Source organism: Stenella coeruleoalba (assembly GCF_951394435.1).
Source record: "Stenella coeruleoalba genome assembly, chromosome: 4".
NCBI lineage: Eukaryota > Metazoa > Chordata > Mammalia > Artiodactyla > Delphinidae > Stenella > Stenella coeruleoalba.
Genome location: NC_137149.1, coordinates 138,330,037 through 138,348,459, shown reverse-complemented (window position 1 = coordinate 138,348,459; position 18,423 = coordinate 138,330,037). Strand labels below are relative to the sequence as shown.

At 33.8% G+C, this 18,423-nt stretch overlaps 1 protein-coding gene across 7 annotated transcripts in view; it reads left to right on the top strand.

The window, feature by feature from the left end:
• GRID2 (glutamate ionotropic receptor delta type subunit 2) overlaps window positions 1–18,423 on the top strand; it is a 1,377,005-nt gene that overhangs the window by 698,542 nt on the left and 660,040 nt on the right. For all 7 annotated transcript variants that reach the window (XM_079920116.1, XM_079920112.1, XM_079920110.1 and 4 more), the window contains 2 exons: window positions 2,964–3,248; window positions 16,797–17,002. In XM_079920116.1, the coding sequence (XP_079776242.1) occupies window positions 2,964–3,248; window positions 16,797–17,002 (491 nt within the window). The remainder of the gene's footprint in view (window positions 1–2,963; window positions 3,249–16,796; window positions 17,003–18,423) is intronic.

The window sequence follows — 18,423 nt, the reverse complement described above, 5'->3', positions numbered from 1 at the left end:
TATACTAACTTTTATATAGGGCCCTAGGAAGGGTCGATGCCCAGAGGAAATAAATTTATTATCTTCTCTGCTTCAACCAACATTTTATATTGGTAAAATGGACAAAATGGGCATCATATATAGCTCTGACAGGTTGCCTTCCAGACCTATTCTTAATGTGTCCAACTGTCAACAAGTACCAGTCTATTTTAGATGTGTGAGCTCTTTTTTTTTCTCTCTATATTGGGACTACTGCTTTTTACAAACATGAGGATAGGCAATCTCCATTGAGCTTTCCCCGATGTACAGCTCTGTCTTTTCTTTGCCATGTAAAAATTTAAGTTTGTTAAATATCACTTGCTTGCTATGGTGAAAAGGCTATTGAACAATGAGTTAGAGACCTGCTTCTTTTTTTTTTTTTTTTGAAGCGGGGTGTGTGTGTGTGTTCTTAACAACTGTAAACCATTGAAGGTTGGAGGCACTATAAGAGGGATGCATGTCTATGACTTGCAGGCTACTACTCTCCCAGTCTCTTCCTATGAGAAATCTAACACGATGATTTTGCTACTCTTTTTGAGTCTCCGAATCCTTCTCCAAACAGTGTTCTAGGATGCGAACATACTGACAGTCATGGTTGGCATTGCAGTTAAAGCTGATTTTCCATTCTGGACTACATGATCTCTAAATTACCTTTCAGATCTAATATTATATGGTTTTCTGATTGCAAATTTGATGATTCTTACTTCGATTTTATAGGGAAAATTCAGTTATTCTTGCTAGTATGTGTAGCAGGATGGATAATACCAAATAGCAAATAATCTTAAAATAACACATTTTGCTTATATAATTGTTTTTAGTATTTGCTTAATTTGTGTTCTCACTAACAGAGGTTAATAGAACTAACATAGTTGATAGGAGTAAATCACAAATTATATACTAAAGCAAATTTGTCTGTTAAAGAATGATTAATATATGACTCTTCAGAGTTTATCTTTCTAAATCTGAAGATTAAAATAATTTTCATGTATTGTTATATGTGACAGAATATAATACTGAAACTGATTTTTTCATATCAAACCTCTATTTATAACTTTATAACTTTTGTGGTAAATTTATATAAAATATTACCTTCATTTGATCACTTTAAATTATTGTGATCTAAAGATTGAGTTCAGCTGTGTGTACCTTAAGGCACTTATTTTGATATTAAATGCTAAATGAGCCAAGTTTTTAAGCAAAATCTATTTGAAAAAGTGAATTTCTACTTGCTTATATAAACAAGCAATAGTCTTGTTTACCTCTGTAGTGAAACAAACTTTTGACCAGCGTTTTTGCATAAATTCATTGAAAGTATAACTATAAATCTGTATTGCTTCCTATAAATGTTGAATTCATGAATATGAATAGGTTCTGTGTGATTTTTACTGAAACTTCACCTGCAATCTGTTATGGTCTAAGAAGCATTGATCCCTGATGCTATCTTTCACAATTATTTGAAATCATATTACCTCACTCATGCTTGAAAATTATGTCCCTAGTAATTATTAATTTATTTTGTATGTGTTGGTTGGCTTAACATTAATCATAATAAATTTATTTGATATTTATATGTGTGTCACTAGTATAGTACTTCTAAACTTTCATTTTGTCAGCTTTCATTAACTGGCCAATTTATCACATGGAGGTACTTATCGTCTAAATTTTCTTTCAAATTTTTCAAGAATTATGTGCAATCTATAATAAAGTTTGAATCCTGAGAATGTTATATCTAGAATGCATCAAATCGAGAATTAATACTGGAACAATTATGTTGTCTTATCTTCTCAAATGGAATTAATTTTGCCTTGACTCTTTCTAAATTTACTTTTGATTTTATTTCTAAACTCTTGACTTCAAAGATTGGCATTGTGAGATATCACTTCTGAACTCTATTTTTCTATATATGTGACGTCTTTATGTTTACTTATAATTTATATTTTTTTTAGTTTTAAATAGGTTTTGAAGTAAGAGTATATGCATACACAGAATAGTTAAAATGAAATTAAAACAGAGATCATACACCGTATAGTAGAAATTAGAAATTCTTCAGTTGGAAACCAGAATGAGATAGTTTCTGAAATGTACACCATGAGTTTTCCCTTTTGATTTCACCATGTTTTCTTTTTTCGTTTTTTTTTTAAGATTTTTTTTTCTGATGTGGACCATTTTAAAGTCTTTACTGAATTTGTTACAATATTGCTTCTGTTTTATGTTTTGATTTTTGGCTTCAAGGCATGTGGGATCGTAACTCCCTGACCAGGGATTGAACCCACACCCCCTGCACTGGAAGGCGAAGTCTTAGCCACTGGACTGCCAGAGAAATCCCATGAGTTTTCTGATAAACAAGGAAAAGAACAAAAACATTTTCATTTCTCCAGTTTAGTAGGAGAGACAAGTGTCATCAAAGTTTTAGATACCACAATGGCTCTGTTTTCTGTGGCTAGAAATTCCTTCCTCAGACTCTTCATCTCCCCCTGCATTTATTTACCAGTTTGCATATTGTCTCTTTTCTTAAAACCTTGTATTATATACTCAGTAAAGAATTACCTTTTCCCTGAATGATACACTGAAAATTATAAAAGTATAGCTATCACTCTAATTGGATGCCTATCACTGGAGAGACAAGTAACAGACACTGAATTATCTCTCATGCACACAATAATCCTGAAAGATTCATGCTATTTTACCCTCTTTACAGGTGATGAAACTGAGACCGAAAAAAGCTGAGAAATTTGCACGAGGTCAAATAGCTAATTAGGATAGAATTCTTGATCTGTATTCCAACAGCACTTTGTAATGGGAGGATCTCCTCATGTAGAATATTCCTTTAAAAAAAAATGTTTCCATAGTTGTAGAATAGCTGTGTAAGCTTTATTCACTGTTCCTCAGAAAGAGAAAGTATATGAAACCTATTGACATTTGAATATTACTGTGCTTTCTTGCAGCCTGTGAACTCATGAATCAAGGCATCTTGGCCCTGGTCAGCTCCATTGGCTGCACATCAGCTGGGTCCCTCCAGTCTCTGGCAGATGCCATGCACATCCCCCACCTCTTCATTCAGCGCTCAACAGCTGGGACCCCAAGGAGTGGCTGTGGAGTCACCCGGAGCAACAGGAATGATGACTACACTCTCTCTGTTAGGCCACCTGTCTACTTAAATGACGTTATCCTGAGAGTGGTCACAGAATATGCCTGGCAGAAGCTAATTATATTCTATGATAGTGAATATGGTGAGTGTTTGTTGCTGGTATGAGTTTTGTAAGCTGGTATTTGCATGGCAGGTGACTTCGGTTAAAATCTTGAAAAATCGAAGGAGCTTACTTATTATTATTTGTGGTTTTCATGTCCTGTCACATTCTTCTTACAAATCTAGCGGCAACAACAGAAAACTTTGTTAACACCTCAAGTTCAATCTTTTGTACATATCTCGGTCTTTCAAATAATGGGAAGTCATAAAAACAATACTGTCTTTCTCCTCTTTCAGAAAGACTTATATCTCTATCTAATAAGAAAAAATCATTTTTGACAGATCCTGGAACACTTAAAAAATTACCCATTTCTATTTTTTGGTTCAAAAAAAAATCTGAAGTATCTTGCCTACACCCTCGTTGTAGACTTTAGTATCTACTTAGTACTTAACTGTTTGAAGGTCACTGAAATTATATCACTTTATATTTATCCTGGCATATTGTCTACAAAATGAAATCTCACACAAATACTGAGTAGTATAAAAATACTTATTTTATTTAACTTTCTAAAGTAGAACACAAAGCGTTTTACCTAAATTTGCCATACTTTGAGAAGACACTTTCTCTCAATATATTTACCTAGTTACATTAAGAAAACTAAGCAAAAATAATATTATTTTTGTATAAGTATTTTTTCCTGAATTAATCTACCTGCTTTCTAGCTGACTGATCCCAGAGATTTTCAAATATAGTTTCTCTCTTTTTTTGTCAGTAGGAAGATAGGAAATGGAGTAGAGATCTATACGTTCAAATGAGAGGAAATAAACAAAATTCTGATAAAGAACATATATTTTGAAACGTGTTTTCCTTAGAGATTTGCCTTAAGAAGGAGTCTTAGAGAAAAATTTCTATTCAGTATAGATGGGCCTAGTTTTTACATTTTTATTTTAAAAAGTTAAGAAGATTTACAGTGCAACTTATTTTTCTTGCAAATAAATAACTATTTAAAAATGAGTTCTCTTGTCCTAATCTAGTCAGCATTTTGAACTATATTAGAGAACAGTTACACAAGAGTGGGCCAGAAAGTGGCATCAATAGAACTGAGCACAAACAGGTTGGCAGAAATCTGGGAAGCAGCAAATAAGAGCTCCTGTGGACTCCCAGGGAGGGAGAGCGAGTGACAGTTACATTAGCCCTAAATATTCAAAGGTCACATGGGGTTTTGGAGGCTGAGTTCCATTAAACTTGATGGGTAGGCTTCAGACAAAAGTCTGTGGCACTCTCTAAAAGCACAGTCCTTTGTCCCCAGGACGGAAATCCTTATTTTGTTGCTTAATTCATATTATTTAGGGGTCACAGAACAAAGACCAAGAGGCTGAAATGAATAAAATAAACAAAAAGGAAATAAAAATAATTGGCTCATCAGTAAAAGTAAAGATGGAACACAAATCTGATAGTCACTGATAGGATTATTTAGTGAATATAGTAAACTCTAGCTCTGGAATCAACATACTGAGTATGCCTTTGTCAGTTTTTTCTAGTCAGATTATCTATGGTTTTTATAACCATAATGGTATTCTTATGACTTCTGCTCAACATACTTTGAGATAATGAATTTTTGAACACTACATCTTTCTTTAAAGGGAGAAAACACGTTTTAGTTAGTCCTATCAAGATAGTCTTGTAAAATAAAGAACAGAAAAGTAACTTTTGATGATGTTTTTACAACATTAAAATGAGAACTTTACTCTTTGATTATAAATGTCCATGAGGAAAGAAAATTCCTTGTTAGCTTGTTTCCAAGTCCTACATGGATTACAGTTAGGAAATTCTTGTAAGAGAAGACATTTTAATTACTGATGAAGTAAAGATTTTTTAATGTACACTAAATTCATAGTCACACACTCATTTACATACATTTGAAATTCCTCATTCTCTTTTCTTTTGTTTTCCTTTGACTAAATAAGATGCTATAATCACAGTATTTGTATCCTCTGCTAGAAGCAGTGTTTGTTTTAGGAATAATGAAAAACATTGTCCTTTACTCTGATGATAAACTTGACTTTAATTTATTATTTAATTTAATAATTCATGAAAAAGTACCCTGCTTGTACTTTTTAAATTATTTCCAGTAATACTCTTGTTCAATGAAAGAAAATTTTCCTTTGATACTTACAATAAATCTTGATAGTAAATAAAGAACTGGGCTAGAGTCCAAAATAAACATCAAGCTTTTCAAATACCTTGTGCCTTGAAGAGGGCTACATGTATTTACATATCCATTCATCAATGTCCTCATTTTAAGTTCAAACATCAGCATTATACTTGACTTTTATCTTGGTTATCAGGAATTACTTTCATTAAGGAATGGATTAAGCATCATCCATGGATGGAATCAGGCAGCCTGCTGGAGCCAAATGTTATTGAAGATGTATTTTGCTTAGAAAAATATACTTAAAGAAAAAGATTAGGCTTCTTATCCAGTTTATTAGAGAAACACTTATTTTCAAAGCAGTTAATTATGATTAAGAGCACAGTGTAAAAGTCTACTTTAAATTCCTTAACAAAGAAAATTCAAGTCTTTGATTCTAAGTAAATGGATAAAAAGAGGGGAGAAAAATGAAACTTTATTTGAATGGATAGATTCAAGACATTTTTTAAAAGGCTTGAAAAGAGGAAGTGTTGAACTTTTAAAAATATGTCATTCAGGAAACGTTCATAGCTCACTTGCTTAGTGCAGATACAAAACATGAGATTTAAAGTTTTACAGAATGTAGTCTTTACTTTTAAGAAGCTTACAATTAACGAAAGATAAATATTTATATGACTCTCTTAATAGAGAAAATAGTGTGTTGTGTCATGAATGATGCAAACTGAGTGCTAGTGGTATGCAATGAAGAAAGTGTTTAATTTAGGCAGCAGTGATCAAAGAAGTCTTCACGGGTGGACTTTGATCTTGATTATTGCCTCTCAGAATCCTACCTAACTTTAAGTGTGTGAGAGACGGCCATTCCAATAGACAGTGTGAGCAAGTCTTGCAGCAATAAAAATATTAAAAAAATAGTATCTCTGATCATTTTCATTCAGGCAGTAGAATAAATATTTTACATTGTATCATTGAATTTTCTCAACAGCTATGTGAGGTAGGTAATATTTACAGTTTTACAAATAGGTAAACAGAAACAACTGATGGGTAACTTGTTCACAAAACATAGCTAAGAAGCATCAAAACTGAGATTTAAAGTCTGATCAGAGCCTATCTATACTCCTAACCATGTATAATGAGTATAAAGAGGTTGCAGTGAGCTATCACCCAAGAATATAGCAAGGGATAATCTTACAGAGAACATGTATTGTATCCAAGCTCTGTTCTAAATACTTTACATGTATCATCTCATTTAATCCTCACAGCAGCTCTGTAAAGTAGATGATGGTGATGATGCTGGAGATGGCCATGATTATACCACAAATGAAAAAAGCTAAAGTAGTAAGAGGTCAGGTGACTCAAAAGTAAGTCCAAGAAGCCTGAATTCAAACACTAATAGTCTCCCCCATAGTCCCTGCTCTCAACAACTGGACTCTTTTGATACAATAGAAAAAGCATAAGAGTAATTTCTGACACTGAAATTTTTTTTTTTTTTTTTTTTTTTTTTTTTTTTTTTTTTTTTTTTTTTTTTGCAGTACGGGGGCCTCTCACTGCTGTGGCCTCTCCCGTTGCGGAGCACAGCCTCCGGACGCACAGGCTCAGCGGCCATGGCTCACAGGCTCAGCCGCTCCGCAGCATGTGGGATCCTCCCGGACCGGGGCACGAACCCGCGTCCCCTGCATCGGCAGGCGGACCCTCAACCACTGTGCCACCAGGGAAGCCCCTGAAAATTTTTTAAAAATTTACAAGTGACATGTATAGAATCATTTTTGTTAAAGAGAGATAATGTCTGACTTTAAGCCTGCAGATCTTCAGCATGTTAACATCATTCAAGGAAAAGTACTGTATGTCAATTCGGATGGTTTGGTTATCGTTAGAAACGTGGAAACAGGGCAGTCAGTGACTCAAAGTAGGCTGACCCCTCAGCAGAAATAGCCGCTTGCCTATGCAATATATGTTCTCCCTTCTAAACAGAGAGAGCAATAGTTCCAGTTGAAAAACTATATTCCCTAGTATTGCTTACAGCTGGGGGTTGTAATATGATACTGTCAAGAACTGTGAAGGGTCTGAGATTTTACCCTACTTGCAAGCTAGCGAGTTAGCCTGCCTCAATTTCATAGATGCTGGCAGAAAACACTACGCTCCTGAATTAGAGATCTTTAATACTCAGGGCGCAGCAAGCAGCGTGAGCCTTGTATTAATTAAAGTTTTCTGCTCATAAAAGACACCATTAAGAAAATAAATAGGCAAACTACAACCTGGGGAATAAATTCCAATACCTATATCTGAAAAACTTAGGTAAATACATAGGCTATATAAAGAGCTCAGAGAATTAAACAAAACTCCAGCAAAGCAACAAGACACCAATAAAAGTACACAATTGAAAGTGCGCAAAAAGTTTGTGCAGACAATTCATATAAGCAGATATATAAATGGCCAATAAACACAAGAAGAAGTGCTGAACATAGTCCACAGGTGTGTGCAAATTAAAACTAGATACTGGGGAGTTCCCTGGTGGCCTAGTGGTTAGGATTTCAGGCTTTCGCTGCCATGGCCTGGGTTCAATCCCTGGTCAGGAAACTGAGATCCTGCAAGCGGAGTGGTGTGGCAAAAACAAAACAAAAAAACAAAAACAAGCAACGAGGTATTAATCGGTACCCACTAGACTGGCTAAAGTCCAATACTACACGTAGACAAGAATGTAGCAAACTGAAACTCTCCTACCTTGTGGCTGGATGTAAAAATGTACAACCAGTATGGAAAGCTCTTTGGCAGTTCGTTACAAATTTACGTATGCATCTACCACGTGACTTACTCATTTCACTCCCAGGTATTTACCAAGATAAATGAGAATGTATATCCTCACAAAATCTTATGTAAGAATGCTAGTATTGGCATTATTCATTATGTCCAAAACTGGAAACAACCCAAATGCCCATCATTTTGAAAATGGTTCAAGGAATTGTGGCAGGTCCCTACAATGGAATATTATTAAGCAATAAGAAGAAATGAACCACTGAAATACTCAACAACAAAATTTTGAGTGAAATAATCCTGAAAGAAAAGAAGGACATGCTGTATTATTCCTTTTATATGAAGTCCAGTAACATACAAAACTAATCTTGGTGATCCAAATCAGAAAGTGGTTGCATCTCTGTACCAGGAGTGGACTGTCTGGAAAAGGACACACGAGAAACTTCTGTGGTAACAGAAATATTCAGTATCTCATTTTGAGTGGTAGTTATAGTGGAACACTATAAATGTTCTTTAAACTACACATGTAAGGTCTCTTTATTTTATTGTAGGTAAATTATATCTCAATAAAAATTTAGAAGACAGAACAACCTGTTACATATCTGAAAAGTAAAAAAAAGTAAAGAGAAAGAAAAAAAGGAAAAAATCAATTTGCCTATCAGAATTGTAAACTAAATATCATCATTGAATCATGATCACTTAGTGATTATTGAGTCATAGACAAAAGGTTAGAATTGAGTGTAGTGGACACTTAGAACCCAAATTTGGTAGTAGATCAGAATTACTAGAAGAGATTTTTAATCATCATCCTACCTCAGCTCTGTCATAGACCCCTGGAATCAGAATTTTTGCAAGGTAGGCCCTAGCAACATACATATTTTAACACCCCCTGGTGTTTCTGATAAGGCCAGCTTTGTTCCTAGATAAGGCATTTGGAAACAAGAGATTTCAGCAGGTATCTCCTTCAACATCTTTGATTGGTAGCAATTGTTTCCCCTGACAGAATCCTCCAAGCAAGAGAGAACTCACTGTACTTTGAAGGAGCCTGTCTCATATAAGGATACCGGACATTTCTAATTGGCAGAAAGCTCTTCTCTATATGAAACTTAAAATATATTGGACAAAAAGAATAATATAAAATAAGTAATGCTTTTGCTTGTAACCATTTATCAATAAGTAAAGAAATGATTACATCCCATGAAGTCACTTAGTCTTCTACTGCCTAAGAATTTACCATTTTCAACCCGATACGTATGCTTCTTAGATAATCCACCTTTCTAAATGCCTTTATCCCTATCTATTTTACTTTTTCAATATTTCTGTATACAATCTGACACATTTATTGGTTGCACAGTACATCTCATGCTATCTTATTGCCTTAGAGAGGTGAGACCTTTACCTCTTTTTAGCAAAACAAAAGCCACTTGTATCTTATTGTGTTTTCTCATAATTTATGCCTTTTAAAAATTTTATGTTAAATCTTTATCATATTACTCATTATGTTGCCCTACCCTTCCAGTTTCGCATCGTCCTCAATTTGCTTAGCCTGCTGTTTATGCTTTCAGCCAAGTCTCTGAGAGGAAGTTTGGTCGAATAGGTGGAATACAATATCCAGGAAGCCTCATGAGAAACAGCTGATAGTAGTCAAGGCAGGCTCACTCTCAGAGAGGTCTAAGCAAGGAATTAGTTGAACGTAACAGCCAGCAACTAGATTCCAGAATCAAGGCGTCTTGGAACTGACAATATACAGAAGCCAGAAAGTTATAGAAGTGGGTGATCTTTAAAATAGAATAAAAACATATAGATTGCTTTAATGGGAGGTTTCTATTCTGAGAATATTGAAAGAAAAGTTGAATTTCAGGGATGGATGGGCTGAATAGAACTGATTTACAAGAGTGGCATAAGCAGAAAAGTTGATGTGCATTTCACCTAAAGAGCTATTGGGGTTATTTAATTTCCTTTGCCTAAACAAATATTGGTTCCACAGCTTAATATTGGAATGAACCTATTTGTAGATTTATTCTATGGGTGCAGTTATGGAGCCTGGAGGGGTAATTTGATGATAGGGATCTAAGCAGCTTGTAACAGTAATGACATAGAGACAAGAACTAATTGAAAGTAGTCAAATATACCCTCTTACCATAGCCTCACCTCTACTTCAGTTCATGTATGTGCTTCATTCTCAAGCTAGACAGATGGCATTGGTGACTTCAAGCATATTCTCACAGATTATTTTACTAGAAAAAGGCCCTTTCCCTTCTTTGTCCATACATCAATATCAGACATATGGCTATTTATCCACATATAAAATCTCAGGCTCTCTTTGGGTCCTGTGCTTATTCTGGAACCAAATAATTTGTTCAGGGGCATGGTGGGCTCTCTGGCACCAGCCTGAGTTACATGATGACCCTCTGGGTGAAGGGTAGGCATACGTGGACACATGTGCTTTCCTTGTCAGCTCGAAAGAAACTTTGCTTATAAGAAAAAAATATGGATTAGATTATTTTAATCTTATTAATTTAATTTTTAAATTTAATATTATTAAATTATAATTTAGATGTTTAAAATTATAAATATTTGTCTCTATAATTCACCATTTTAAACTGCTTTTAAAATATACTCTTCATTAGTTCAATTTGTTTGTTTTTGTTTGCTTTGGTCAGTTTAGACTTATTTTATGTTCTTAGCCTTTCTGACATTTTTCTTAAGATTTCAGAATAGTCTTTTCTATTTTACACTAAGACTTTTGGCCATATGTATATATCAACTATAATTTGTTAAACTAGGTATTTCTGAAAATCAGAGACCTAAACATACATAACAGGTTTTGATAGAATATCTTAGCATGGAAAAGACTAAATGAAAATATATTTCTCTTTATATACAGAAATATTTACATTTTGACATCCATATGCATGAAAACAAAGAAATAAATTCAAAGTTAAGGATTAATGAATGGATTATATATGGAATCCATTGCATTCTGCAAGCACTGATTTAATGATCCCAAATTAAGTGTCAGTACATAGTTGAATGACCTGAAGTACTTAAGCACTACCCTTCAGTACATCACCCTTTCCTTACAATTAAATTGTCATATGGTAGAACTCTTTGAAATGAATATTGGATGGACATCAGCATGAATGCATTCCTAGGAATCACAGTATTTATTCCATGCAGACTTGATGTAGGTTTAATAAAATGGACACATTCCTCTTGATTTATTGCAAATGTTTATAATTACCCTGAGGGTGTTTTTAAATGTCTGATGACTATAATATTATTAACTGTCTCTCTAGACAGTCTTAAAGTGATTTATTCCTCATTTGGCTACTTTCCAGCTTTCAGTTATCTCATTCACTTCAATGTACATCAGTAAGCATATAATTAATCCAAGCATCTTATTTAACTATTTTGTTTTCATTAGTATATATTATGTCAGTAGGTAAAAATGCTATATTCTACTATTGTGGATTTGTTCATCAGTAAAATGTTCTAAAAATATTGATTAGCATTACTGTAAAAATGACTTTCATGATGTAACATTATGATCTAATGTTAAAATCACAAGTTCTTATCAAATAGAAAATCTCAGTGGATCCCTATTGCTGGACTGTGTCACCTTAAAATCTCATACAGCACATTATTATCATTATTTTCTAAATACATCACAAATGACAAGGAAATAATTAATGACTCAAATCCCTTTAGAAGTAAGGGTTCTTCTGAACAAAAATTTTTAAATCACTCCATGGTTAAAAGCCTTTTTTCCCCTGAGGAAACAAGGCAATTGTAGATTATGCTTTGCCATTCATATGTTGGGAAAGTCCATTCAACTTCATGATGTATCTCATGTGTCCAGTAGTGTGATGTATTTCTTTTTATCTAAAAAAAATTCACAAGATTCTAAATATTAATTTAAAGCTTAGCATTCTGTCATAATTTCAGAAACACCAAGATTGACTGAATGAAGTACTGAGGTCTCCTGCTAAGTGAGGTTTTCAATGCATTAAGTGATCAAAAATGATTAAATGTGCCTAATCTACTCAAATGAGGGAGAGAGATGAGTAGAAGGAAAAAAAAATAATCAGACCTACAAAGTCTCAGTGACAAATCTTTTTTTCCTACCAAATTCAACATTTTAAAAGTGTCATTCAAATACAATGATCAGACTGAGATTTACTGTTTGATGTATTCCAGAGAATGCCACTAAATTTAGGTTGCAACGACAGTTTGGAAAATGAGTAGTATTGTAAGATTCTTCTATCTGTAATAGGGTCTGTGTTATCACCATATGTGTAGATAACAAGCTCATTGAGGGCAGGGATTGTTTTGCTCATGCTTGGCACATAGTAAGCAGAGACTAGATTCCAAAGAGATCTATTTAGATGCTGACTACTGATTTAGGATGAACAGTAAAATATCACATTTCTGGTTTGGGGTCTGTTTAGAAACGTGCTTATGCATTAGATCCGAATATCGCCTAGGAGTTTTCTACCTTAATCTATTTACATTATAAGCCATTTTCAGTAGAGATATTAAATTTAGTCTTACATTAGTGATCATAATAAAGTCATTATTCTACACAATTTAATAAAACGAATCATTGTGTTTCAATCAGCTATTACCTCTTGGAGAGCAGTTGCAGGAAGTTGGTCTAACTAGATAACACAAATCAGATATCACAAAAATTGATGGTTGCTAGAATATCAATTTATAAAGGTAGTACCTAGATCAACTTTTAGTCCTTATTGTGATTTTTGTCTGTTTGTTTTCCATTTTTCCATAGAAAAAGAGAACAGAAGAAAATTAAGAACAAGTGGGAAAATTGACTGGGTTAATAAAGTCTTGATAATGAAAATGCACATTGCATAGAAATTTGCAGTTTACAAACTGCTTTAATATTTCACACCCCTTATTTCCTTTTATTAGAACAACCCAGTAATTAGGTGATATACTTTTCTTTTTGCATTGATAAAGTGTGATTAGCTGTTTTCCTAAGCTTCCATTCCTTTGTTACATTTCTTTCATTGGCATTAATCACATTAAAACAATTAGTTGTTTAAATTGTTATTCCCTCCACTAAACTGGATGTACTTCAAGAACAGGAACTGTGCCTTTACCTTCATTCCCAAACTACCAGATGTTTATCAAAAGACTATGTATTAGTCAATACCCTTTCTCTTGTGAGTGACAGAAGCTCATTTTAAACTAGGTAAGCAAAAAAAGAAAAAATGGTTTTTCGATTGACTCATGTAGTTGGGAAGTCTAAGAAATAGCTACCTGGCCTTTGTTTCACTTCACTCGTTGGCTGCATTCTCAGCTTCTCACTAGACACACTGGCTCTCTCAATTCCAAAACTGCATCATTACAACTTGTGATACAAAAGAATGACCATTTCTTTTTCATTATCCATATATCAAATTTCAGTCTTTCTTTGAATCCTGTGACTATCTGTGAACTAATTACTTAGGCCAAAGATATGGAGAACTCACACTTAACTGTCCTGGGACACATGACCATCCGGTAATGAATATAGAAGGTTGTGCACATGTAGAACACAGAGATGGGTCCAGGTTTGTTTCTTAAATGAAAAATGAGGTTTTGTTATTTGAATAAAGGAGAAAAAATACTGGGAAGGTAAAAATGACAGACATCACCTATGAAATTGATTCTAAGTTCACACGGCTATGTGGGTAGCAAAGTAAGGATCCAAACCTGGTTTTCTGACATCAAGTGTAGTATGTTTTCCCCTAGATAAAAAGTTGTTTTAAAAAAGAAAGATGCCCCCAATAATAAAAATAAAATAATTTTAAAAATTAAAAAAATTGCCCTTAACAGGCAATTGTGCACTATTATTAACAATAATAGCACCTACCATGTGTTAGACACCTACCATGTGTTAGACTCTACGATGGATTTCCCATGCAGACACACACACCATCACCCTCACTAATTAATCTTTCAAGACATCTATAAGATAAATATTTCTTCATTTGTAGATGAGAAAAATTTTCAAAAACTTTATAATCACTTACCTAGGCAGTGATAACCAGAACTGCAGACTAAGGAAGCAAAGACATAATAGCAATCTTTTATTACATCACTTTTCTGGCCAAGTAACAATACATATAGTACTTAATTTCTGGTCAAATATAAAAGCTAAAAAAGTCATGCTGTTTTAAATGAAGGGAAAATCAGTTACAAGCTCAATTTGAATGATCACATAGCCCATCATCTACTTAGTCAGATCCTCTACTTAAAACTTTCAAGAGATTAAAACTGTATTTAGGATAAAATTGAAACCTCTTTCTGTGTCTCACCAGGATCCACATGATCTGAAGTTTCTCCACACAGCTTCACCTAACTCTGCCCTCCCCCTGGCTAGCTGGACTACAGCCACACAGAAATCCTTTAGGTACTTCAAACACAAGCTCTTCACTGCCTCGGGGCATCTTCCCTAGCTGTTGTCCTCTCATCCTATCCCCTTGCCTGGGCAATGTCTTCTCATCCTTTAGATCACACTTTAAATGCCAGTTTTCCAGAGGAAACCTCCTTGAGTATTCTAACTAAAATAGGTCCTTCTTCCCACCCTTGTTTCCTTTCCAGCACTTAGTGTGAATTGTATCTGTTACTTTGTTTACCTGTTTATTGCCTTTCTCAATGTGGGGAAGGGTATTCACTGTTGAATTCTGAGCACATAGCATTGGTGACAGGTGATAATTTCAATAATTTTCAATAATTTGTTTCAACAATTTTTTTTTGAAACAGGTTTTTTTCTCAAAGTTAAGAGTGTAAGTAATTTGGAGTCTTATGCTCTGGTCACACTGTGTTTTCTGAACATCTCTATTTCAATTTATTTTTGTTTTTTTCTGTCATATTTAGCTGCACTTTTAAGTGATTCATACTAAAGAAACAACAGCTTACAATTCACAATCAAGGATCTGCTCTGACACATAGTTTAAAGGCATACTGGTTCTTGGGTAGGGTCCAGGCTTCTGCATTTTTGATAAGATTTCCAAGCTATTCTGATTCACAGCAAAGTTTGAGAAGGCTTGCTTGAGTGCGAACATAGTCCTGTTATATGTCTACCTGTATCTGCTAAATTTCATCAGATCTAAACCTTTGTTTAATCCATGCTTGAATACCTTACATCCTTAGGAACTTTCTGACCTGGATATTTAATGAGTACATAATACCGTTATTATTTCAGCTCTTTTATCTCTTGTTCTGCTCTAGATGAGTCTTTGTTCTTTTAAGCTACTGTGATGCTGACATCCTGGGTTTATAATTTAATTAGGAATAAGGAATGTAAGGTAGAATTTATACAGTTATCTATTCTGAAGAGTTTGAGGGTCATCAGATAACTAGACATATAGTGTTCATAGTAATTGTTTTAAAATAAAACAGATCATAAGAAGAAAGCAAATTTTAAAATTATTAGTATTAATTTATAAACTTGCAAATATAAACTTTGGTTATAGCAAATGTTAGTTTCTAAATTTGTGACTGTTTCTTACTTATTGGCTTATATATTGTTTGAAAAACACATGACCTTGTTATTGTCCTTGAGAGGTAAATTTTACAAGCCTGCGGTCTTGCACATTAAGGAATTTTGAGATATAGTCCATTCATAATAAGCAACCTACAATTTCATTCACTCCTTATCTTTCACTAGTTTTTTCCCTTTTAACATTTTATGTCATGAGCATATACAGGAAAATAAACAGTACTTTATAGTCAAAGCAATCTGTTATATTAAGATTGTATTGTGCTGGGTACATCTTCCAATCATATTTATCAATGTTTAGATCCCTTCTTCTATAAGCAGCCAATGTGGCACTAGGAAAAATATTTGTAACATTTCAGGCACTTATTTTTACTTAAATATACATCAAAATACAAGTTTATAAACATTTTATTTAGACTGTATTTTACCCTCCTTATTTAGATGTGAAATGGACACAATTTTTTGATAATCTTTCAGAATTTTTTTTATTTTGGAATGGGTGTGTGAATATTTTGTTAAAATTTATGTTTTACACGCAAAGTACATTCCCATACTCCTGGAAAAAAACTAATCTCTACCAAGTTGGCCAGATTTGAACTAAGGAGATAGTACTCATAAAACAGGCAAAAATGTAGCTGTTTTATTTGTGGTCTAAGTGACCTGAGACCCTTTGAAAATAACCTCTCAAAACCATCTTTCAAGTAAGATTGAAAATGTCAAGTTTAGTGATATCGTTGCCTATTTTAAGAAATGGTAGTAATCTTGATTCAGATTCATCAGCCATAACGACATTCATGTTTTGCCTGAGGTTACTATCACTCTTTAATACTGAGGAAAAATAAGGAATGTACTTTCTTATCTCACATTTGCTTTAGGGAAGTGAGGATCTTCCCCATCACTTCCCTCTACTCTGTTCTAACATCTTCCAGAGGTGAGATAATTTAGAATGCTCAGTGGAGAAAAATTAATTTAAAAAATAACAATCCCTACATTTTTCGCATAAACACCTTAAATCGTCTTTTCTCAACCTTAAACATATTTGAGAGTTCCATCAGCTCCTCAATTAGAAGTTTAAACAGCCTACAATGTAGAACAATAAACTATTATGATGTAAGTGAAATAGCTTTTCTCTCCCTTCTGTGCTGTAATTCACATTTTGATGGGCTTTTGATGTTCCTAGATATCCGTGGAATACAGGAGTTTTTGGACAAAGTGTCTCAGCAGGGGATGGATGTTGCACTTCAGAAGGTAGAAAACAACATCAATAAAATGATCACCACTCTCTTTGATACCATGAGAATAGAGGAATTGAATCGCTATCGAGACACTCTTAGGCGAGCCATCCTTGTTATGAATCCTGCCACAGCCAAAGCCTTCATTACTGAGGTAAGTAAAAATTGTCATGGGCTGGGAATAGGGTGTAAAATTTAAATGTTTTGGAGTAGACTCCACAGAGGAGATGAAAATTAAGAGCAGCGTGAGGGAATTAACTACACAACTCTCATTAGCACTAATTGAGGTAGCACAGTGAATTCCTTGCTCATCACATTTACCCCGTAGGGTCCAGTTAATTGCTAAGAATGCTTTGTATTTATATGTATTTAGGCACATAGCCAGGATGATTTTAAGAAATCTTATGGGGATTTAAAAGTGCTGTTTACCTGAGTGGATTTAACAAGTTGTCTAACTAGTACTTAAAACTTTTATGCAAGTTAAAATTTTACTTCTGAGAAAAGATTTACTTCAATTAAGCTATTGTTGCCTAAACATGATTCCTTTTACAAAAACATATAGCATATTTACTTCTGCTCTGTGAACTCTGTACCAAGAAAAATAATTAAAATTGTCTGAAACTCTGCAAAGTGGTGACCACTGTACATTTTATGATGCTGGACCCTCAAAATTTTAATTGTATCTGTTCATTTGGCCAGAAGCTCTGAAACTTTGTGAAAATACAATTAAGACTTTTTAATCTCTATATTCTAAAATCTTTGGTGCTGCCTTACAAAAGATTATTGTTAAGTAAGTTTGCCTTACTTCAAATTTTTCATTTTATGTAGTGCTAGAACTGACCATGACATTACATACTTTCACATGGGTTTTATTATTAGTTTTAAAATTTTTCATGACTTTATTTCACTAATACTTTTTTCTTCACCTCTCCATTATGCTTTCTTTAGCTTGCAAAGTACTGCTGTAAAGCTTCCAAATTAGGAATGTGTTAAAAATTCTTTGACACTCTATAATATAATTGGTATCAGGGACATGAAGCAGAATATAAATCACTAATAAGAATAAAACTTTGGAAAATATCAATGATACATTTTTAAAATTTTAATTGAAAACTTTGTTATGCAGTTTAGGGACAAATATAGAACTTTGATCTTTCTAAGTCCAGCAAATAACTCAGAGAATCTCATTGAACCACTGGATTTTTCCACAATAGAAAGAATATTTTCAATGCTACAGGGGCTTGTTCTTTCCTTCAAGAAACACAAAATCTGCTGGAAGATTGAAGGCAAATATACAAAGAAATGTAATATACGTTGGAATCTTAAAATTACAAGAAATAAAGTTGAAGCATCTCTAGTCATTTTTGGTTGGAAAGATCAGAGAAGGCTTCATTGAGAAGGCACATTTGAACCAGACTTAGTATCATGAGTAGGAATTCACAAAATAAATGGTATTTAACAGACAAGTACAAGTCCATCTCAGCCACTTTCTGATCACATGATGTCAGCCAATTACTTAACATTTTTGAGCCTCCATTTTGTCACCCGTAAAATGGGAATAATTATTGATTTCAG